Source organism: Phoenix dactylifera, chromosome 17, assembly GCF_009389715.1.
Source record: "Phoenix dactylifera cultivar Barhee BC4 chromosome 17, palm_55x_up_171113_PBpolish2nd_filt_p, whole genome shotgun sequence".
NCBI lineage: Eukaryota > Viridiplantae > Streptophyta > Magnoliopsida > Arecales > Arecaceae > Phoenix > Phoenix dactylifera.
The window spans coordinates 15,172,597-15,196,516 of NC_052408.1; the positions used below are offsets into that span (position 1 = coordinate 15,172,597).

General features: G+C 36.4%; 2 protein-coding genes across 2 annotated transcripts; one reads left to right on the forward strand and one right to left on the reverse strand.

Annotated features, from left to right (window-relative positions):
• Nucleotides 1-445: 445 nt before the first annotated feature.
• LOC103705537 (cleavage and polyadenylation specificity factor subunit 2) lies at nucleotides 446-19,444 on the reverse strand. The gene is made up of 18 exons (XM_008789279.4): nucleotides 19,212-19,444; nucleotides 17,215-17,383; nucleotides 14,533-14,629; nucleotides 14,331-14,457; nucleotides 14,110-14,225; nucleotides 13,198-13,292; nucleotides 12,967-13,118; nucleotides 12,181-12,238; nucleotides 11,976-12,083; nucleotides 11,207-11,459; nucleotides 10,340-10,524; nucleotides 5,530-5,625; nucleotides 4,405-4,503; nucleotides 3,785-3,916; nucleotides 3,583-3,627; nucleotides 2,299-2,463; nucleotides 1,188-1,262; nucleotides 446-1,014 (listed from the first exon to the last, which is right to left on the reverse strand). Exons 1-18 carry the CDS (start codon nucleotides 19,358-19,360, stop codon nucleotides 916-918), a joined length of 2,220 nt encoding a protein of 739 aa, XP_008787501.1. The 5' UTR covers nucleotides 19,361-19,444; the 3' UTR covers nucleotides 446-915.
• Nucleotides 19,445-19,716: 272 nt separating this feature from the next.
• LOC103705536 lies at nucleotides 19,717-23,920 on the forward strand. Its single transcript, XM_008789278.3, has 4 exons — nucleotides 19,717-19,845; nucleotides 20,192-20,285; nucleotides 21,377-21,489; nucleotides 23,614-23,920. Exons 2-4 carry the CDS (start codon nucleotides 20,210-20,212, stop codon nucleotides 23,698-23,700), a joined length of 276 nt encoding a protein of 91 aa, XP_008787500.1. The 5' UTR covers nucleotides 19,717-19,845; nucleotides 20,192-20,209; the 3' UTR covers nucleotides 23,701-23,920.

Genomic DNA, 23,920 nt, shown 5'->3' on the forward strand with positions numbered 1-23,920 from the left:
TTCATTAAGAACCCATTGTTGTTTATTTTTCAAGTTTGACATAAAGGTTGCATTCAGGCCTGTTTTATTAAATTTAAGGTTGGTGATAGCCACAACCTAAATAATTTTCCCCACAATATCGATCACCATCCCCTTGAGTCTTGACCTACCATGCCAAGTGCACTCAGCCTTCAACCCAGATTAAAGCAAATCAAAATGCTCACCCGCCCGTTCGGCCAACAAAGAGCAGAAGGGCATTCATGCGAGACAATTGAGGCAGTGTCCCAATCATGTCTGGTTTTAGAAATCTGATGTCTATATTTATGGCTAGAACGTAGCATGCTTTGTTCTGAAATTACCGAGAGAATTAGATATTGAGTCTCAAAACAAGAAAATTCTATTGTTCAAAAGGTACATGCTGCAAATCTGGAGTTGAATCAATTAATACCAGACCAGATAATGGATGTAAAAAGAAGGGAAGGAAGCAGCAGATGGTCTCTGAAAATTGCAGCAAACTAGCGGCTACAATATATTTCAAGAAATACAAATTTTTCTGACAATAAACAGCCTCCCTTCAGGATTACAACACTGCTGTAGTGCATTTATAACATCTGATATTTCCCAAGTGGTATTTTGAAAAGAAAAAAAATTAGAAAACGAAACATAAAGCCAACCATTAATTGATGTCAATGTGACAACAGAGGCTGAAGAACAGGTGATATGAAGCTCTGGTTGAGTTTGCAGATGGAGGTAAGCTCACCCAGAGACCACCACTGGCAACACCTTTGTAGCTTGGATCGATAGCAGTAACCGAATGCACGGCACCATATGGTTGACCTTATATCACTTATCTCACCAGGGGTGGAAAGATTACAATGAGCCTGCAGACATTTCATTTTTCATATAGATGTTTAATACACGGAATTTCACATCAGGCTATAGCAGGTAAAATTGTGAATACAAATGCTCTCGAATCTTGTAATATTCTTCTGTCAGAGGGCCTTCAATGACCACTTGCTGGGTACCAGTAACGCCCTATACAAATATCAAAGAGAAGACCGAGAACTGTTAGAATCTTGAAGTTATAATGCACAAAATAAATTTCCTAATTGCAGGATAGCTCGGTTTAGACCAACTCAATGCCACAAAAGCTTCCCAATTAACTTAGCTATGGGGCTCAAACCCATAATGCAATCAAGAACAGTCACCTTCTGGTTGGAGTCACTGATCTTGCGAACTGTGACATACTCACCACAACGCAAGGCACCCCCAGCAAATTCTACCTGAAGATGATGAGTAGAATAACATTATCTTGTGCATCAACAATACTCAGATATGTACAACTGTTAAGATTTCAGAAGGAACATGATCTGAAAAGAAAATTTACATGTAAGCAAATGTTATGCTGGTTTCACAATTTTGCTGTCTGGATAGGAGGCATGTTTTTAATTTCCTATTAGAAACTGTGCACCTCTACTTTATGTAGCTTCTTGTTATGAATGCAAAAATTAACTCCCACTGGCAACTCCAGGATCTGCCTACAATTCAACTTGTTAAGTTGCTCTTTAATATAACAGACTTATAAAATCATCTAGCAATTGGTAGTACCATGTGTAGATCTTCAGCACGTAAATTACAGTTATAACAAAATATATATACTTCAAATGGTGGGGAGAAAATTTTACTAATTGGGAAAAACAAAGCATATGCTTAGAATCACTCAGTTTGGGCACAGTCTGTTAGTACAGGTTTATGCAATTCTCAGGATACTCGAGAAATAGACGTACAAATAGTCAATGGTTAATAACAAAAGACGTCATAAACCATATTTTAATTACTAAATGACCGAGGTACATATCAAGAAACATAATTTCTTTCTTTCGGATATCGTCTTTCTGACAACAAGCAACAATCCCCATCCAATCATATGGAGTTAAAATTATGTATTTTTTTCTAATTAGTCTGATTAAAAATTACATCCTCTTTACACAGCCTTGATACATATTCAAAGCTCGGGCCACGTCAAATCATTATTTAAGATGCTTAAACCATCTATATTGGTTCTCCATTAATTGGTACAATTCATGCACCTTGATGTGCTCATCTGTAAACCTAGCCTTCCATGTACCGACACATCCCATCTCAGCAATTTTCACCGCTATGATATGCAAGTTAACAATTTAATAGAAAGACAGTAGAACATGAGAAAAAGAGTGAGAATTTTATTACAGTCACTTACAAGTCATTTCATATGAAAATCATTGTGGTGATGAATTTCAAAATTTTCACAGAAAATGAACTGCTTCTACATTAAAATACCTGGACACCTTTGCTTGCAAGAAACTGCTTGAAATCTGCCAATTTCAAATCTCCCACCAGAACGGTTTTGTGAGTTGGAGGAGTTGATGAAAGAGGACCCAGGGTAAGCATGTCGTTGGTCTTTCCTACTTCCGCATCAATCCATGCTATCTCGTAGTCACCCATCTGTTAGTAGTATTAAAATTTCGAAGGATGTAAATGGATAAATCACTAGGGTTACTTACTACAACAAATCGAATTCATACTGACTGCCAAATTACTGTCAAAACTAATTATTTTGACAAGAAAACTTTTACATCAAACTAAAATAGACAGCATTTCTTCTTTTTCCATATGATCACCATGATGAAACTATGCAAGATAGGGATGAGTGACATGAATTGGAGAAATTAACTGCAGTACCAGCTCACATGATATCGTTATGCAAACTATAAGCTACCATGCATAAATGGATCTTGCTTCTCTCCTCTGCAAGGAGGTGGCAGCATTCTTGGCACTAACCAATGACCACCTGCTTTCCAAAACAATTCACAGGAAGAATATCTTATAAAATATTTGATGCTCATAATGCAACACCTACATGCTGTATTCCTCCACAAATAAGGGAGGAAAGAAAAGGACTATACCTGGTATCAGAAAGTAGGATCATTGCCCAATGTTCTTATCATTCTATTAACCAATCCATCTATTCCATAGTGGAAATCACCTGTGCTCAATGCCCAAATCTACTAGAAACTGACCGTCAGAGCAGCAATGGAGTATGGTGCCTAGTTATTTGCCATCTGATCAAAAATAGCACATGAGCTGAACTAAACACCACAGTTTTTTTCTTTTTGGTTTGTTGCCAAGGAAATGCAATCTGGTTGCCTATCATTCAATGCGATGATTCAGCAACTAATAGGATCATGATGGTGGTCTGAATAGTGCCACCATTTTTTGCTGACCTACTCATCACCCAAAGAAACATAAAAGCAGAAGAGACTCTTTCAGATGTTTATTGCAAGCTCATGCTTGGCAAAAATCATGGCTTCTCCTAGTCACTTCTAGAAGTTCCACTTTGCACACCAATTGGTAACTAATCCAGTTTGGTTTGAGTTTGACTGTCGTCACCTTTCTTAGACCATTTTGCATCGTTTATTCATTTTCAGAAAGATTACTGCATATAACCTATTTTAGTATGGTATAGCCACTAAGTTCTGCTTAAATATGAGAACATACTGCAAAGTCAAACTACTAGATTTGGAAGTAGGAACTAAAAATCACAATAATAGTTAAGTTACTCACCTTTTTAAAGATCACATTACTCATTAACCTTTCAGAAAGCTGCACCTGTGATCATTTGAAAAAAAAATAGCATGAGAGGGGGGGGGGGGGGGAGAGCTTATGGAAGCTCGGGATAATTCTGATCTGTGGGAATGATTCTATGCAGCAACAAATTACAATCAGTATGTTACTGAAAAAGATTGTCAGAAAACCAAGTAACTACCTTGTAAGCACACAAATCAGAAGTGACATCAATTGTTTCGTCGATCTGTGGAGCATATACATGGGGGCAAACATGTTTTGCACAGTGTTGTTTCAAATGCTCGGTAGCTTCTGCTGATCCGTGCACTAGAACCTTAAAATAACAAAGACAAGGAATATTTAATGTTCTCATGGTGAACATCGATGAACAAGTAATAACTAAGATGCAGAAATGAATTGGCTACAGAATGAAGTGATAATTTCATACTAATCATTAGAACTCTAAGTTTGGAGTGTTGTCCTGAGGCAATAAAGATGATCTCAAAGGTGCACCAAAGAGTGCTGGTCTTGGAACAAAAGCATCTCAGCCAGCCTCAGGGTGGAAGATTCAAAACAATCTCCCCTTTAACTCATCAAAAGCAATGTTTAGACTTTAGAGTATCTACAAGCTCTAATCAGTGAAATAGGAAAACGGTAACATACTTCAGATATCAGATCTCAAACATCATCAAGAATGAATAGATTTCTACTACAAAAATTAACATTGCAGGTACCAAAGGACAGCATTAAGCTGAAGCCAATAAATGTTGAACTTATAATAGACTAAGAAAAAAATTACTTATAAAAACATGAATGACATACAAGCTTCAAAGGAGCCACATGTGCCAGGATTGATTTGACTGAGCGTCCATCAGACCGGCCCTCAAAGTCCATATAAGTTAACCCACACTTGACTTGAACCTGAAATATTAGGTGGAATCTATATAAGTTAACCCACACTGGACTTGCACCTTTTGCTGACACAATCATGGGAAGTAAGATCATTTGAAAAGATCCAAAAGCCAGGCACATCAGCACATGTAACAAACAACAAAATTACCACAGCATCACTACTTAAAGGTGAACATTATGTTGATTTCCAGGAGTCAGGTCTAAACGACAAATCCATGATAGCCAAGCCTCGACAACATTCAACAACTGTGTATTGTGATGACAAATTAATCTGCACAGTTGAAATACACCCTGCAATGTGCTTGGCATATAATCAAAAACCAAATGGAACGATGTACCTTCAACTAATGGAACTTCCATTAATATTTGTGAATTCTGTAATAACCTATCATGAACATAAAAAACAAAAAATCATACCCAAAGGTACGTATGAAATTCCATTTTATCCACTGCTAGATTTAAGAAAATGATTCTCCAATGAGGAGTTCCAAAATAAGGTGCACAACGGCCACCAGAACAGGTTGCAGAATTATAACAAGATAAGAGTAGAAAAGAATTGTTGAGTTGGTTGCTCATGTGGTAAGGAAAAATTCATGTGGAAAGAAAACTATTATCCATAATATATATATATATATATATATATATATATATATATATATATATATATATATATATATATATCATTTTATGGATAATATATACAACATTATTGATATATATCAATAATAAATATATATATGTATCATTTAATTATTGATACATACGTACGTATATAATAATCAAGATGCATTTTATCCATGTGGAAAAAAAATACTAAAATGATTATCTGGATGAGAGTGAACCTATTACAACACAAAAAAAAGATTCCCACAAAAAAGTTAAATAGTTGACAAGTTAAATTAAACAGTTATATGTCCACTAAAAAAAAGAAAAAACATAAACAACAAGATGTAGCCATTGGCAAAATTATATCTTGAGTTCTTACTTTGTCTACATGGTTGTCAATCCCTTATTGTAAAAACAAAATTGACTTACAGTCATTTCATTTGAGACAACTTTTGAAGGTGTTGAATCAAGGAGCAAGTGGGCCGAGCCTTCATCAAGTTTACCATCTAGTTCACCCCCAATGCACTGAAAAAAGTAACTTGTTCATGAATCAAATAACTTAAACCCATGAAATTATATCATAGTAACAATCAAATTAACTCATGACTTCTGCACAAGTAGATAATCCTTTCTACAGAAGATTCAAAGGAAAAATACTTGAACTTAGTGAGCAGTCAAAGAAAAAGTACTTGAAACTTAATGAACAACCAAGTAATTGTATTATACGTCAAATCATGGATTAATGGAAGGTAGTATGCTTTACACAATCAAATGCAAGAAATCCCTCTTCCGTGCTTACTATCAGGACCTTTCATACGATAAAAGGTTATAATTTTTATGAATATAAAAAACCATTGAAGAAGGCATCTTCGTATCACAGCCCTATACCATATGGCAAATTTGAGCACCATATCCTTATATTAATCATAGCTGACAATACACAATTTAAGCTAGCAGCAAAATTGAATCAAGATTTCTTATATTCCTTAGAGCTGACATACCTTGCCCAGCCAGCATGAAAGATAAAGATCAAGTGTTTGAGTTGAATGAAGTGTTGCATGGACACGGATGTAACAATCAGACTCATACATGCATCCATGTGTCTGACTTGGCAAGAGTGAAAAAGAGAGATACAAGGATACATAGAATAGCATATAAATTAAACTAAACTATATGTTTCTACCTTTAAATATTATCTGTTTAAACCTTAAAAAGAAAAGGTTAAAAAGATATTGTTTGTTAAGATCATTCAATATACATGTTTCTGATTCAAACTTCCCAATTAACTTAAAGATATTAGCAAAATAATATTTTACAAAGTTGTTTCAATAATCAATGCCTATATCCTTAACAAATCTTGAAAAGAACAACTACCCACTTCTAATATCAGATGGAAGAGTTCCATTCACTCATTATTGGACGAGTTCAACTCCTGCAATCTTAAAAAGTGGCTACCGAACAACTTCATAAGTATCAAAGTATCAACACATATTTGACTCGGCTATGTATCTGATATGGATTATTGGAGCTAGACACGAGTGCCTAGGTAACACTGGTTGAATGTATTGTTCTCATCAAGGTAATAAAATCCTATAAGCAACATTTCCCACCACATTAAGGTTGTGTCCTATTGCTGGTTTATTTACTAGTTATGAGTGGATTATCAGTTTAACCAGCCAAACACATGCCAAAAAGTGTGGGTTAAGTTTATTCGAACAGACAGTGCCCTCAAAAGCAACTTAACCTAGTTAACTTTATTTCATGGGGGAGGGTGAAGTAAAGTCAACCACCAGAATTCTCTCTTCTCTCTCTAGTTTTTTTTTTCACTTTTTCCACAATTTTCCCACTAACCTCAAAAATGTCAACCAAACAGCAGATAACTTTATATGGTGGTCACCAATTGCTTAATGTATCTACCCCCTGGTTAGCTATTTGGTATCCAAATGCAGCCTAAGTTTCAAAATTCACATATAGAGTTTATATATATACATACATATATATATACACACACATATGTACATACATATGTATACATATATACATATATGTATATATATGTATATATATGTATATATATAAGAAGAACATTACATAATTAACCCTAAATGTTAACATGTTTTAGTTGTAGCATACATACAGTAGATATAGGTGACAGTACTATTTGTCACTACCAACCCTATAATTCAAGGTGGATCATAAACAAAGCTTAAGTGTTAACCAGAAGAGAGATAAAACTAGTTTCTCAGAACTTAAAAACATCAAAAACAGATATATCACATATGAAGAAAAGCATGGGGGAGGGTCAGTGAAATATCATAGGAATTGTATTACTAGATAAGGAAAGGGAAGTACAAATGATGGTGATAAACCAAAGTCGTAAATGGGAAATGCAGTGATGCAATAGGCTTTTAAAGAAATTAGAGGTGGTGAGATGAAACAGATGAAAAAAAATGCCAATCAATTGGAAGCAAGCATTCTAAGTGTGTCACAAGCTGAAAATGCAAGAAAACCTCTAAAACATGGACTATAACAAAGTAGAATTGTTTAGTGGACCTGGCCACATAGGCTGGCACCACAACAAGCTATGAAACAAGATAGCCGAAGCAGAACTGCTTGTGAAGCAAAATGATATAGGCCTTTTTCCTAGGGTAGGCCATGGAGGGACTTTGTATCCAGTAACTCCAGTTTTAAGGCTTAACTTTTGGAGAAAAAAATAAAATAATAAAAGAGGCTGGCAAAAGATGAGTAGAAAAATAATTGATCATGAAAAATGCAAGGATCTCATGACAAAAATGGGGGAAAAACGAAGGCTATTGTTGTGAATATTTTGATGCACGATAAAAGGAAGAGAGCAGAGCAAATTGATGAAAAAGCACCAATTAAAAGGATAGGAGCAAAAAGAAATGCCATAAAAGACCTATAGGATGAGCAGCGAAGGAAAAATGGACCCTGAAAGCCAAACTAAAGGGCTGAATATAACAAAACTAATATGAGAATAAGTGAGGAATATCAGATACTAATCCAAAAAAAAAAAAAGGAAGGGTTAGTGAAGTCAATTGAAGATTAAAAAAGGGAAAAAACAAATGTTTTGCAAGTCATGGAGGAACAAGACAAGAAGAGGCTCATGCAAGAGTCCCTAATTTTACTGGAGGCAAGAAAATGCAAAGATGTTAATAACTAGCCAGAATGCAAAACTGGCAAATAATTAACACAGTGGTTCATGAAAGAAGCACTACAGACCACAACAATGATGCACCAACCAGCAAATTGGGAGTGGTATGCTAAATATTAAGAACAAGAGGAAGGGACTACCAAGATGAGTTGGGCCTCATGAGACCAATTGGGGGTGCGTAAAAAGGATAACTATGGGTTAGAGATGAGAAACCCATGAGAGTTCCACCAATAACAAGGTAGTGGACCACAGATTTGGATCTCACAAACGAAAATCAAGGAAATAGCAAGAAAATAAAACTAGTTGCATAAACTTTATAAAGATTAAGGATCACCAAACCGGTACCGGTAGGCGTACCGGTTGGCCACCGGACCGGCTCGGACCGGTACCACTGGTTCGGCTTGGTTCACGCATCCAAAAGCCCAAAAAAAATTGGCTTGGCCGATACGGGCCAGTACCGTTTTTTAACGCCGAACCGGACCGATCAGAGACCGAACCGGTTCGGTACGAGCTGAACGGTCGGTACGGACCGGTTCAACATTTCTTGATAAAGACTCAACACCCTATGAGCAAAACACTACACTGAGGATGCACATATAAAACAACCTCTACATACAATCCATGTCAAGGTCGGAGGAACCAGTACCCGACCCCGTACAGATTTTCCGGTGAGACGGCTCGGTACGGGCCCGCACTGGGCCCATACCAACACAGCGGAGCAAACGGAAGAGAGGGAGAACGAGAGAGGAAAAGAGAGAGAGAGAGAGCAGGGGAGGGAGGGAGGGGCGCCGGTAGAGGGCAGGCAGAGCTCGACGGAGCCCGGCGTCGGCCCCCTTGCAGCCTCCACCAATCTCCATCGGGCTTCGCCGGCCCTCCACCAGCGTCCTCTCCCTCTTCCTCCCTCCCCCGCTCGCTCTCTTTCCTTCTCCTTATCCGGCTCCAGGAATGCGTCCCATTTTCGGAGCCAGAACCATACTGGTGAGCCACCGGTACGGTTCAAAACGGGCAGAACCGCCCGATGACGTTGATCCATGTATAAACTCATGAAAATAATTAACATATATTTATAATTGCAGCACATTAAACAACTGAAAATGAACATTATGGATGAAAAGGAAAGGTTAAGGAGTAAGCAATCATCAAGACACGCTACAAAGACAGACGCACAATCATTATTTGTTTGCAAGCAGATACTAAGTAGTACTTGTTAACTATTATGTTTAAGGTGAAGATTGTCATGTACAAGGTTTCAAAGTACTTAGAAAACTTGAAATTATTTCTCCTCCAACAGAAACCACCACATGACCCTTTATTAATTTATAAAATTTTCAGACAGAAGAAACACAGTTTACAAAAAAAAAAGTTTTTTTCATACAGTCCAGTAATTAGAAGGAAAGAATTAGGAATTTTTTGGCCAAGGTTTACTTGTAAGTGACATGACTATAAATGTTTGGATAATTCAGATGCATTTAGCTGTCTGCGATGAATTTACTTTATGTTCTGGATGACATTATATTAGTTGACTCACTCATCATATTATTTTGATGGAATGAGCATATTTTTCAGCAGAAAATTCAGTAGTATCCCTGGTTAGGATTGTAGTAGATGTGAATTCAGAAGTAGAGAATGGATGATACTACTTCACATATTAGCTGATTCACTCATCATATTATTTGATGGAATAAGTTATTTTCAGCAGAAAATTAAGTAGTTTACTGTCAATATCCCTGATTAAGATTGTAGTAGATGTGAATTCAGTAGCAGCAGTAATAGTAGCAGCAGCAGTTGCGCAGGAGTAGTTCTAGTAATATACTTTTTTGGACTTATAAAAGGTAGTTCAAATCATTCTACTAAATCATAAGCTAATGAGACTCTGTTTTGGTATGAACATCTTCTAACAAGATCTAAACGTGCAACATGAGTTTGCCGTAGGGTCATCTTGCAAGATCGAACAAAGTAAAAGCAACAAAAATAAGAATTACAACACAGATTTACACGTTTAACATCATAGCTATCTAGGTGGTACCATACATGTACTTTGTATTATATTAACATGTGGAAACTTACTTGCATAGATGCCTGATCCATGTCTTCTTCCTTAATAATGTAGTCATCGGGATTGATGATCTCACCATAATCATCCCATTCAGCTGTGTTTTCAAAGAAGGGAAACATTGGAGAAACACTTGTGGCTGGAGGAATAAATCCATCAATGACGATGTCCAGATGCTCACCAAAGCGTGAGCTAGCCACTGAAAAGTGCATCAAAAACCAAATATATGGATTTAAAATAAGTACACTATATCAAACAATGTGTATCAATTGCTCCATATAGCCATCATCAGGAAAAGATAAGACCATGAATTCCAAATCAAGAAGGGAACCAAATATAAACTGCTTAATATGTAGGATTACACGTTTTAATTAAAAAGAAAAAATCATGTGAAACAAGGAAAAGACATGCAAAGTGCTGAGTCCCTGCCTCCCTGGATATAAGAAGTGTAACTAACAATCAAGCAGGTATGCAAAGATGCAACTAAAGCATTAGTCCCGACCCAACTTCACTGTTAACATATCTAATCATCATAAGTGGTAAGTCAGTTTCAAAATACTATAATATTAATCTTTTTGTGTTAAATATATTAAACAATAATATTTAATATATAATAATCTCTGGCAACTAATAATTTCAAGATATCAGAATGCTTCATTGTCTCCACCAGAACTTGGCACACATAATCACATAGATAATGACTGAGTCAATCTCTATCTAAACAGCAACTCTACATTAACTTCAGACTAGGAGGTTTTCCATACAAATGAACATTACCACAAAGATGCATTGCAGCAGATAACATTTCAAAATTGAAACAGTGACAAATTTGTTAAAGAAGTAATTAGACGAAATATCGCAAAAAAAAAAAGAGGCTATACCATTAGATGAAACATGAGATGAATTTGCATCAATCACCATGGGGACAGCCACATTAGCATCTGCTCCTGGAGATGTCCTTAATTCCTCCTCTTTGATGAGATTAGCTTTTAGAGCTTCTTCCTTTTTAATTCGACTTTGTTCTTCTTCATAGGCTTTTAACTCTTCACCACCTAGTGGAACACGCTTACTCATAGTAACTTTTACAGCTTTTGGGGGTGGATCCACTTGAAGCATGCGAGCTAGTGTCCCAAACTAAAACATGAACAGTATGAAATAATCAACTGACATGATGAGAATAGTAGTAGAACTTGAAGTTAGGCAACAAAAATTGACACGACTCAAGGAATAAGGCTGTGCCTATAAGTTGGTAGTTATTGCAGAGGCATAAACAGCAGTTTACCTGATTAAGAAATATGTAGCTACTTACATATAATATACTGTACGCATACAACTTAAAGGAGAAAACCATTAAATTCTAACTTTGTAGGAATTGCAGATTTCTCCTAAAAGCAACCTGCTCAACATATCAAATTAACATAATCATTAAGCCTTATACAGGAACCATGTTAGTATAGTGTTGATATGGGTCAGTTTGGTGTACCAACACTCAAAGTGCCCCCCATACCAAGTATTACTTTGGTACCAGTAACAGTACACCTAGTATGGGGCCGTACAAACTGATACAACAAACCTTGCTTTCCAAATTACCAATATCAACAAAGAAACATGTTATAGCTAGAAGAGTGATATGATGCCAAATCAATATACCTGGCCTTTTTCCGTAAAAAGTACTAGATTCTTTGCTTCGGTTGCCCATTCCACAAATATATCATGAGAGAACCCCACCTCCAGACTGGCCATGGATGCTAGAACAACCTAAACAAGGTGTGTTAGCTTTCCTCCATAAACGCACAATTTGAGGGGTTCATTTTCCTTCTTAAAAGCACAATATATTTGAGGACTAAATGCTAACCTTTGGGACTTCAGCTAATTTCTCAAGCTCATTCTTGTTGATTATAAGTGTGACATGCCTGCAATATATCAAAAAGAAAATCTCAGGAAAAAAAATGATAGAAGTTGTGTATGAAATTATGACTGCAGCCTGTACCCATATGTACAGTTTTTCCAAGCAACAACGCCTACTTTTAAATTAAGGACTTGCTTTATAAGGCTCAGTAAGAAAAAACAATGAGTTTGGCTGTCATTGAAATGAACCCTGTACTAAAAGCTTAGAAACAATCCATGAATTGAAAGCCAGAACAAGGTCCATAAGCTTTTGTTAAGTAATAGTAAAGCCCGACCTCCCCAGGTATACAACATATGATGCACTCATAAAATCTTATTGTAATTTAAAACAAGCTACAGATCTTGCTCATTCTGAGAAAATTCAAAACTGTAGTTTCACAGACTAGAAAAGATAGAAGGCCCCGCATGCAGTTTGTAGGGACATTGGAAGAGCCAATAGCTTAAATGGTGGGTAGCATGTCATTGCTACAGACACCAGTGATGTTTCATAGATCTAGCGTGCATTACACTAGTTTGGCTGGTACCATAGTTCAATGGAGCATCAACATGTTAAATCAAGGTTTTGTTACATTTTATAAAATTTCTTATATCACAATGTCAGTGTTGTGGAGTATAATAGAATCGCCGCATACATGCATTTGGTGAGAATGATATTTGTTATTTCGAAATGAATAGTATATGTTAAGACAAAACAAGAAGGATGACTTGAATAATAAATGCAAATGAAGCTTACTTTAATGCAAAGGCATTGTCACGTGTATGTTCAAAGGATTTTGCTATCGAGTCACTCATCCATTCAAGGAAGCTCTTCACGTAATCGATTGTGCTTGTAGACACATTTGTCAGAAAGAAGATAGGAAAAGTCAAATGCTGCTGTGCCCAATACTGCAATATAAATGAAAGATAAAGCTTGAAAGCACTTCGATGAATAGGATAAGCAAGATATAAGTTGACAAAAATTGACCTGTTCTAGTATCAAAATAAGTTCCAGCACCCTCCCAGCTGTATCAACAGGAAGCAACACATTTCCATCTGCCCTCAGAGCCTTGAGTATTGCCTCTGTAAAAAGATGTTCACACTTTCAACAATTTACAGCTTGACTCGAAATTATTAAATAGAAAATGGCATAGATGACACCATACATTATGTATCACAATTTAAAGCTGCAACAAATTACTAAAGGAAATTGGCAATGATGATGCTACACTGATGCACTTAAAGTTGTAAATGCAGATTGCTGGCTAGCAAATAATGCAGTTAAAGCTTTGATTGGAAATGCAGCATTAGCAGACTATAACAGTTGAAGCTGTGATTGGAAGTGCAACATTAGCAGACTATAAAGGCACATAACAACCTACATGAATGATCAATTATATCCAACTAACACTAAGTGGCAACCAAAACAGGGATTAACATTTGCCAAAGATCCACAGGACGGGAGGTAACTCTATCTGAAGAAATTACTAGACCTGAATATGCTATCACCAGCAAAGATTAGACACAAAATTAATAAATGCAGAAATTAATGATAGACTGGCAGGGAGGATTATAGCAATTGTTTTGATAGAAATAAACAAATAAAAACACAGTCAAAATCATCATAAAATAAACCAAAGATTTCCTCAATATGAGCTATATGTCTTCATAATTGGACTGTTATTTCAGGAGGCGGAGAAGTGAAAATCTAGCAAATGTACTTATGATTCTAATTCTTACAGGCATTAGATATGTAAATAAGTTTATAACAAAGCTCCAACTCAAGAAAAAAGAAAGAACCCCATAGGACAGTTGGAGAATCCTTTAAGGTACAAGAAGCCGAACAAGTAATAACCAAAAGGTAGATAACTGATAAGATAGCATGGCAAAAGAGAGCTACCGATAAATTCTTGGTCTCTTTGACGTTTGTAAAGCTGATTGTTCAAGGCATTATAAGCATCTGTTATCAGAACAGCAGGTCGCACAAAAGATTCTAACACAGTCCCGTTCAAGTGCCTGATAAACAAGTTCAGTGAGCTCGAATCCTAATCTCTTTGACAACAGAAACAGTATACTGAAAGCTTTCTTAAATATAGATATAATGTGCAAGGGACATGTAACCGTTCTTTACGATGGTTGAAGTCAACACCATAGACTACATCCTCTCCATCTTTTGTTATCTTCCACATGGTGCCCCCCAGAAGATGTCCCGCCACATGAGGAGCAATAACAATTCCTTCTCCTTTATCTATTGAGAGACAAGTTAATTACACCTTTGACATTGAAAAGGCTGAAGATAACTGATCACTGTGATTATACTAACCAGGAAAATGATAATTCTGGGAGTATGTCAGTCTAGTAACATTTTGGAATGCAGTATCAATATCATCCAGAGTGAACAAGTTAAAATCTGAAACTTGCTGCAAAAGAAGAGTGTTAACGGGGTTAACGAGCAACCTATTAAAACCAACACCAAAATTCATAAAGATAATAACCTTATTGGGAATGAGGGAGAAAAGGAAGAAAAATTAGAGCAAGCAACTAAATAGATCATGTAGAAACTTTTCCAATAAAGTAGCAACAAAGAGATTTTCACATTAATGGCAAACTACGAGCAAATGACACAGCTGACTCATCTGACATGAAAAACTACAAAGGAGGCAAATTAGATGTGTATATGAGGCATTATTTCTCAGATACGATTGCATGCATTATTTCTCAGATACGCATAATTTATGTCACGAAGTAGCAACCAGAGAGATTTTTTTCTTCGTTAATCATTAAGGAGTAAGATCCTTTTTACAGGTAAAATATAATACCAATATGTGCTTTTTGAGACAATGATGGCACACGAGAAAAAAAGAAAATGGCAAGAGTCAAGACAGTTAGTTCAAAGTTAACTACATAACTGTAATCACAACCTGCATCAGGTTGCCTTCACATATATTACTTGGCACGAATATTGTATCCTAATTATGGATTAAAATTAAAGATGCTTAATTGTTCACTTTTCAACACCAAAACATTTTTTTCAACAATAATTCATGGGTTAAGAATCGTTAATACTTAATGCAGTGTAAAGCATGAGTTGCTGTTATGTTCAATAATATCATCATGCATGTTTGAGAATTGGGATGATTTGGCTTCTACCATTCACTATGAGCAAAAACATGTTGAAACTTGAAATTAACAGATATTGTTGGTCTTGATTATAAGTCCATTAAAGATCATCTCACTTCAAAAGGTGTGCAGATACATAAACAGGATTTCTATGACAGCATTAATGATCGCGTATTTGCATCAATATGAAGCATAGCATGGCCTAGTGTTATGCTTGATGCATACTCTCTGAGCTGCATGATACAAGCACAAGGCAGCATTTGGAAGCAGAATTAGTTAACCCAGAGTAAATGAGTTATTCAGTCCTCTTTACTCCAGAAAATTACTCCACCCTATATGGAGGAGTAATTATTCCTAGGTTAAGTGGAGCAAAGAGGATTGTAAGGCAAAAAAGTTGTCTACCAAGTTTTCAGAAAATGTCTGCTTTACCCTCCTGAAAAAGTGGCTTTAACCAAGTAATTCATTGAGTGTTTGACTGAAAAAGGGTGGAATAACTGGGTTATATTACTTTTACTCCCTCTTTCCGCTTCCAAATGCAGCATAAGAGTAATGCACTAACCTTTGTCTACTATCAACCATGCTATCATGAGTTCACAGGTCGAAACAAATCATATTTTTGGATACTGATCTTAAAGTTGGGGTCCTACTCTTTCCTCCCATCAAACTTTCTGACACAAAAGGACTTGGAGGAAAAACCTGTAGGCAAAAGTTTATTTTAGTTCAAATTATTCCTAGATACTCGCTCATAGTTATTCAATGGCTTCTTTCTTTTCTTCCGCAAGTCTAATGTGATCTCTTTTTTTTTTCCTTTCCACTCATAATGATAACATCCAAAAAAGATAAATATATCAACCATTACTGCTTAATAGGTAGTCTTTACAGGATTTCAGAATAAGAGTCTAAGCAAGCAATGCAGGCCATTGGTTGTTATAAGCAACCAATCAGATAATCACAAGTCATTGTGATGTGAAAGTAATAAGGTCACTTAATCAGTGCATCATAGATTCAGAACAATTACTATTAAATGATTGATCACCATTAATTAACTGATTTCATTTTTCAACTAGTGTTTTGCATTTCTCATATTTTATGGATTATATTTTCATTAAATATTGTATTATGGTCTCATAATTTATAATTTATGGACTACATTTGAATTAGATTTTTGTAAATTTTCTTGTTTGTATTTATATATTCTGCATGTTTAAAGCATTTCTAGGTACCACTCTCCCCCCAGACGTCATGGAGGTATAGTGACACAATTTGCAGTAGGGTTGAAATGAAGTCAATAGTAGTTTGCAGTAAATTGCTCGATCCTTGAATCAAGCCTTCTTCTGGTCATGCAGCATAGCAGGCACTAAATTGGCAGGATAAGTTGCATATGTTTGATGAATGTTCAAAATACTTTCTAAGAACAATGTTGATCTTTGTCCTCACCAAACTAACATTTTAGAACATGTCAATTCTTACACAAACCATCAATATCACAAATGGTGATGCAATAAGTATTACATAGCATGGGATGTTACTGGACAGTCCAAGCAGTCGTCACACTTATGATGAAATTGACAATTATATGATTTCATTTATGCCTCTGATTCAAACAAAATGTAAAATATCATGTTAAACCATTGAAATACAGTATCATCTCTCTTCCATTTAGCAAATTATCATACAACTTACTTTTTGGACCTATGATTTGACAGCTATGTGTGGTAAAAAAAACATAATGACTGGCATTAGCATTAAGTCACAATTAAAACTGAACACCATTATGTTTTTGTTGAGGGATACAATCATATTACATTAATCCACATAATAAAAATATGACAAACTAAAAGGTTTACGACAGAGTTATAGAGGATTAGACTCGGAAGAAGCTTACTCTTCGAGAAAGGTAATGATCATACATGGTCAAAAGACCAAGTCTATATACAGGCTCTGTCGAATAAACTGGAGCAGAGAGTTTAAAGTGTTTCATGGCATATGGCAGAGCACCAAGATGAAGAATATCTGGATGTGACAGCAAAACAGCATCAATTTTTGGTGCTACCCTGCAAGCTCAGTTAGAGTAGAAAATCAATCATCTACGGGGATACATTGACATAGGGAACACACAAACTTTAAATATGAGAAAACTGTACTATAAACATTCGGCTGGTCAAACTAAGGTAGAAATCTTACAGATAGCTACCAGGAACAAATGCCCTTTAAATGTAGCTTCTTAGTGGAGAGACTGTTGGGCGTCTGTCTAGGGATATTCTATGCTAGTTTAGAGTTTCAAACTCTTAAGCATGTCTAAATTTTGTGCCCAAACACTTTATAAGTCAGGCAGCCATCTAGACTCATTTTTCATGTCCTTGTATCTAAGCATAATATATTTTTATATGCCCAGAAATATATCTAGATATCTGCATTTATTGAAAATTTGAACTTTGCTATTTAAATTAAATCAAAACATTCCCAACAGAAATTTTAAAAACTAATATATGTGCTACATGAGTGCAGTCAAATTTAGCAAACATGTGCAGTGTTAAGGACGATAAAACTGAAAGTCTATTTTATTCCCTACCTATAGGCCCACCATCCACAAGGTTTCTAGTTGTCTACATATGTTGAACTCCAAGCTTTGCATGAGACCCCAAGAACGGTCTGTAAGTTCTACTTTAAGCAGAGAAAAAAAACTACGCTTGATTTCCTGGCCCTTCTTGCAGGACATTTTGTGCTGCCCATGATACTAAATTGAAATCATCATAGCATCATAATGTAGTTTATAATGGCATGTGGACTCCTCCTTAGGTTATAGTCATATAATATTGGTATATATGTCATCAGCTTTCTGCCCATTAAAACAGTATTATTTTCGTAGTCTTTCTTTGTCAATAGGATCATTACAAGTCAATTTATTTATCTTAATCTAGGAAAAAATTCCATGGCCACCTTTCATTTTGAATGGGAGTTTTAACAGTCCCTGAAGGATAAACAAGTTTTTTTTTTTATGGTGTACTCTACTGCCTTCTGCCACAAGGTGCAATTATGGCTCTTGATTTGTTTAATTAAAGTAAATTTCTCGAGTGAGGCCACATACCTTCTATTTTCTTCTCAGCATCTAGGGTTTTATTTTATTATGTTACTTTATTGTTTTGCTGTCTTCTCCTGTTGAAATTTAGGGATGCCCATAGGTCTTCAAGAAACCCTATAGGTGTAACAAAATCTTTCCTTTAAACAAGCAAAGAATTGGAAAAGATCCAGATCCGTAACTTTTTTCAACTTGGTATGAAAATTTTCCCCTTCTTTTTTGCATATAGATCAAACAGTATCATAACTGTAGCCCTAATTCAAGAAACGAAAGGAAGGAAAGAGAAAAGTAACCTGGGGATGACTGTAGAGCTTGAAGAAATCATTTTGATTTAAATATTGTTTCCTTCAAAGGTTAAAGAATCCAAAAAGATCGTTAACGGCTATGAATTGGAAAAGATCCAGATCCGTTACTTTTTTCAACTTGGTATGAAAATTTTTCACTTCTTTTTTGCATATAGATCAAACAGTATCATAACTGTAGCCCTAATTCAAGAAACGAAAGGAAGGAAAGAGAAAAGTAACCTGGGGATGACTGTAGAGCTTGAAGAAATCATTTTGGTTTAAAAATTGTTTCGTTCAAAGGTTAAAGAATCCAAAAAGATCGTTAACGGCAATTTTTCATATAGGCATAAAAAAAGTCTCACTTTTTTGACCGAGTCATCAAAGGGTTTCAAAATAAATTACCCATCTTCATTCAAGAAATGGAAAATAAGGAAATACACGCGAAGCAATCCAAAGAAATGAAGAATTGAAATAGGGTAGAAGAGAAGAAGAAGAAGAAGAAAGGGAAGGGCATTGAACCTGGCGAGGGGTTTGAGGAGATTTTCATCAAATAGATCGTTCCAGCCGCAGTCCATGAGGAAGTTGAAGCCATCGATGGAGAGAAGATAGCAAAGCGGGCTCTCGCTGTACACCCCGCAAAGCGGAGTCACCTGCACCGACGTCCCCATCGAAGCGAGCAAGAGAGAGATGGAAGAGTTCTCGATAAAACAGAGAGATCAGAGAGAGCCAAGTTGGGGTTTTGAGGAGGGTTTGCTCATGGAGCGGAGCGCTCACTCAAAAAGAGATCTGGTGTGAGTCCACCACAAACGGTCTACTGGTGTTTGACGCGTGGTATGCACGCCATATACAGCATGAACGGCTGTGATCCCGTCCGAATTAAAGATTTCTCCGTAGTTTGATAGATACGGTGGGTGAATAATCGCCACGTGAAGTCGGTGGCGCAAGCGCAGACGTTAAAGAATGCGGTTCGGTCCACTATGGGACCGGTCGGGCGGGCCGGGTTTGTGGTAGGTTGGACCGAGGTAGTCTCGCCCCGGTTTATCCGCATCTCTGGCTCTCCACTCCCATGTACGACGGTGCGGCCAAACTCGAGAAGAATAGCGGACGGAGACGGTAGGACGGAAGAACGCGGAACAGAGGAGCTAATCTTAAGGTAGCATTCCGATCTAGTTCTTGATTCGCTCCTATATTTTCTTTGGATTCTGTCGTATATCTTTCGCCTCCTCTTGATCTGGATTTCTCCAATTCTGATGCCAAGATCCGAAACTAGGGTTTTCTCTTTTTTTTTTGGTTATAAAAGTGTATACTGTTGCAACAAATGGATTTATTGATCCTTTTTTTTGTTTTTTTGTTTTTAACTGAACTGCGACTAATTTGGGAATTTTTAATTTGATTTTTATGGGTTTTCTGCTTTGGGTCATGGAAATTCTTTTATTCTATTTGGTTGTATTAAAATTGTTTTCTTGGACGTGAGTCGGTTTTACTTGTTCTTTTTGCAGTGTTAAAGCGGTTCGCTGATGGATGCGAAGGATCCACCCGAGCAACAGGCAGCAGCATCCAAAGATGAACCTGTTCAGTTCGATCCAAGCCGAAGTAAATTTTCCATCCCTGCATATATTCTTGTTGTATGAAGTGTATAGAGGTCTGTCAGTTCTGCTTATGTTTTATTTTGCAACTTCAAGATTCTTGCTTCGTTCTTGTGCTTCAACCAGTAATTCCTTGAATATATAGGAATAATGTAAATTGGAAATGATTTCAGAAATTAGATGGCTCTGACTTGATAAGGAATTTCGTTTGATATATGTGTTGCATGAACTGATCGTTTGAGAACTTTGCTGACTTGGGTTCAAATTTGGTTGTAGTTGTTGGGACAGCTGACTCATGTAAGCATTTTAGACGAGCGCAGATATGATTGTATATTCATCTGGAGAAGAATTAGCTTAACTTGTTTAAATTTTGGGTCTAAAAAGCCTCATAAGGAACTGTGTTCATAACATCAGTGATTTTCACTGAAATGAAAAGGATAAATACAAAAAAAAAAATTATTAGCACTACCGATATTAGCTTGAATGCCTTCTTTAACTCGGGTCTTTATAATTACCTTTTTCCAACAAAAGGTAATTCATCAGCCCTGGTTTTTCACAAGAGGGCTTGTTTTGATGGCTGTGTTATATCCAAAGTACAGTCCCTAGGATCAATAGGATCTTGGTCCTGGGCAAGGCGTTTAGTCATCTAATTGGTTTTTTGTATTTGAAGCTGTCTGAGAACCTTAGGTAGTATAATTTGGAAAATACTTTCATCCATGCTATGATTTCATAAGGAGATTGTTGAATTTTGAAACATTGATGGGCATTTTACCTATAGTATGATACCTTGCATATACGAATCATATGAGGAAAATGGAGCTTGTATGATTGGGCTTAGTCATTACAAATTGAGCAAGACTGTTTTGCATGATGGTACACTAAACAACCAATGAGGACACCTGAATGTTTTATGTATAAATGACTATAGTTTATGTATCATAAAATGGAATAGCTGCTTCAGCTATGGAAAAAGAAAATGTTCCAAACAAGTCCTTAAGGACAGCTTCACGATCTTAGAAATATCCAGTCAAGATTCTTCCCTGATCACAACCCTTTTTGAAGACTCTTTAGCTTATGCTTGCTCTTTTTATTTTGAAGTGATTGGCATCATCAAAAGGAAGGCCTTGATAAAAGAACTTGCTGCTGCTTACCATTCTGAGTGTCTTGCCTATTGCCAGGAGCTTCTGCAACTTCAAAGAAAGTGGGAACAGGTTGGTATAATATTTGTATTTAGTTTCTAAAACTTATAAGTTGTAAACATTCTGCCTGTCTTGCTTAATATTTAACATTCTCAATTAATTAATTATAACCAAAATTATTACGTTAGAGGTTCTGCATTCATCACATGCTATGAATAAACTTTTACCATTTTATGGAGTCTGCTGAAGTGTTATACAGTTATAGCATAAATTTAGACCAATATGGAACTACATAGGTTCTGGATGTCTCATCTATTCATAGCTATAGCAGATCAGGTTCTTTGTATACTAGTTTTTGTTTCCAAATAGATTGGTGGTAATTGCAGAGCAATATAATAAGCAAGCAAGAATATTAATTCGTTAAAATAGAAAGTCTTTTAGTGGATAAATATATATCAAATAAACTGATTCATGCTTATAAACGTTTGATATTTTACATAGCAAAAGTCAGGTTTTGGGTTCAAAATTGACCTTTGGGAGGTGTATTATGATTTTTCAGAGCAGCTATGGTTTGTATTGGGCCTTAGTTGGCATTGATTGGCTCATTGAAAATATTTATCATAGTATTTTCTGCTTGTTGGTCAGTAGTCTCTTCAGACTTCTTGAGTACTGTTGATGTGCAGGGGCATGCATCCCCTCTTCTTTTTTGCATTTGTGATGGAAGCTTTTAGTGGTTTATAGGTTAGGGACTTGGAGAAAGCTCTGGTTGCATGGAATTTCGGTCAGTATGGTCCAGTATGTAGATCCTACACTCCTTTTAATAACAAATAACCTTCACCCCCCACCCCACTCCCCAACCCGAGTTCCCTGTGAGTGTTTGGTTTGAGGATTGATCTGTGGAAGATAATTTCATCTGAATTTGTGTGAGTAAGCTGGTGATGGCAGGAGCTGAACTGTTTTTAGTTATAAAGTGAATAGATCACTCGATGGTCATTGACTATATAACTGTCCCCTGACGAAGTGCTTGATTAGGTCTCAGTTGCCAAGAGGTTTAGGGGAAGCTGCAAAGTTGGAAGAATGGCTTGCTCTCTATACCCTTAGTAAAATATCATCTCCAATTTAATGGTGTTCCCAATGTTTAGAGAGATCCACTTCCTGCATTGGTCAAGCTTATTTGATTTCATAATGATTTCTGTCAAACTTATGACAGAGTTTCTAGTAACAAGGGAGTGCATTCGACCAGGCATGACATTTTTCCGGTTATACAAGGATATTTTTTTAAAGGATTTATATGGGTATATGCAAGGCCTTGTTGGACAAAAGTGGTTAGCAAAGATACAGCACAGTAGCAAATTGTCATATATTTAAATTTTGACTTGAATGCTGTTGGAAATTCATATGTTGACCTTAGGTTCTTGGCGCAAGAATGACAGCTTGCCTGGTTTCCTGAATAATTGGTTGTGTTGCCATGTCTCTGGAACAAAGCATAGAAAGTAACATAGGACCTCACTGTTATCCCAGAAAAAGAAAATGAGAGATGCCTCTGGCAACATTTTGTCGGAAATTAGGATTCATTTCATCATTTGAATTTTTCTGATGTTTGGCAGGCAGCCTAATGTCCTCTACCTTTTACATTCAAATGTGGGACAAAACTTGCAGTATCTGAATATGTATACGTGAAGAATCTACTAATTAAGGGGTCCTAGGGGCCTTGGTGATACTCTTCTAGTTTACAGTTACGTGGTTTTGATTTTTTTTATTTTCTAAAAGACATTTTAATATAGCCTTACTTGACTACAAGAAAATATTTAAAGGCTTCAAGTTCAGCTTCACAGAAAAAGGGGGTATTGTTTTCCTGTTCCTCTGTTTCGCTCATGCCCCCTTTCATCTGAAACAGCACACCGTCCTTTTACTTTTTGTTTTTTCCCTCCTATTTTTTGATGGAAAAGCTGTGTGTGTGTGTGTTTTGTCTGTACTTTGCCTGTTCGACCCGGTAACTGATTTACGTTTGGCAGATGAAGTTCCAGTCTATGGCTAGCATTTATCTATATTTTGGCACATGAAGTTCCTGACTCTGGCTCGCAGAATATTGAAGTATTTTAGATTTAGTGTCAATTTATCTACCATTGGCAATACAATTTGCATTCCTTGTCCTCTCCAAGCACTTCTAACAGTCTCTTCTTTTCTCTTCTCCAGCAACAGTATATCGAAAGAAAAACTACTGAGGATGCTCGAAAACAGATGGTGATGAAGCCCTCCAAACGTCCAAAGAAGGGGCTCTAGGAATCTATCCATGGCTTCAAGTATTCTATCTGTACTATATCTTCTTCCCCAAGCGAATTGTGTTGTCACTCACCTGTATCAAAATTGCGGACAAATTTCCTGGTCCTTATATTACACATCTCATAATTGTGTAAATACCGAAGTTTCTTATTTAACATGCACATAACTTGTATGTTTTCTCATAAAATGGAGGGTTTCCACCAAAGAGATTTTATGCTAA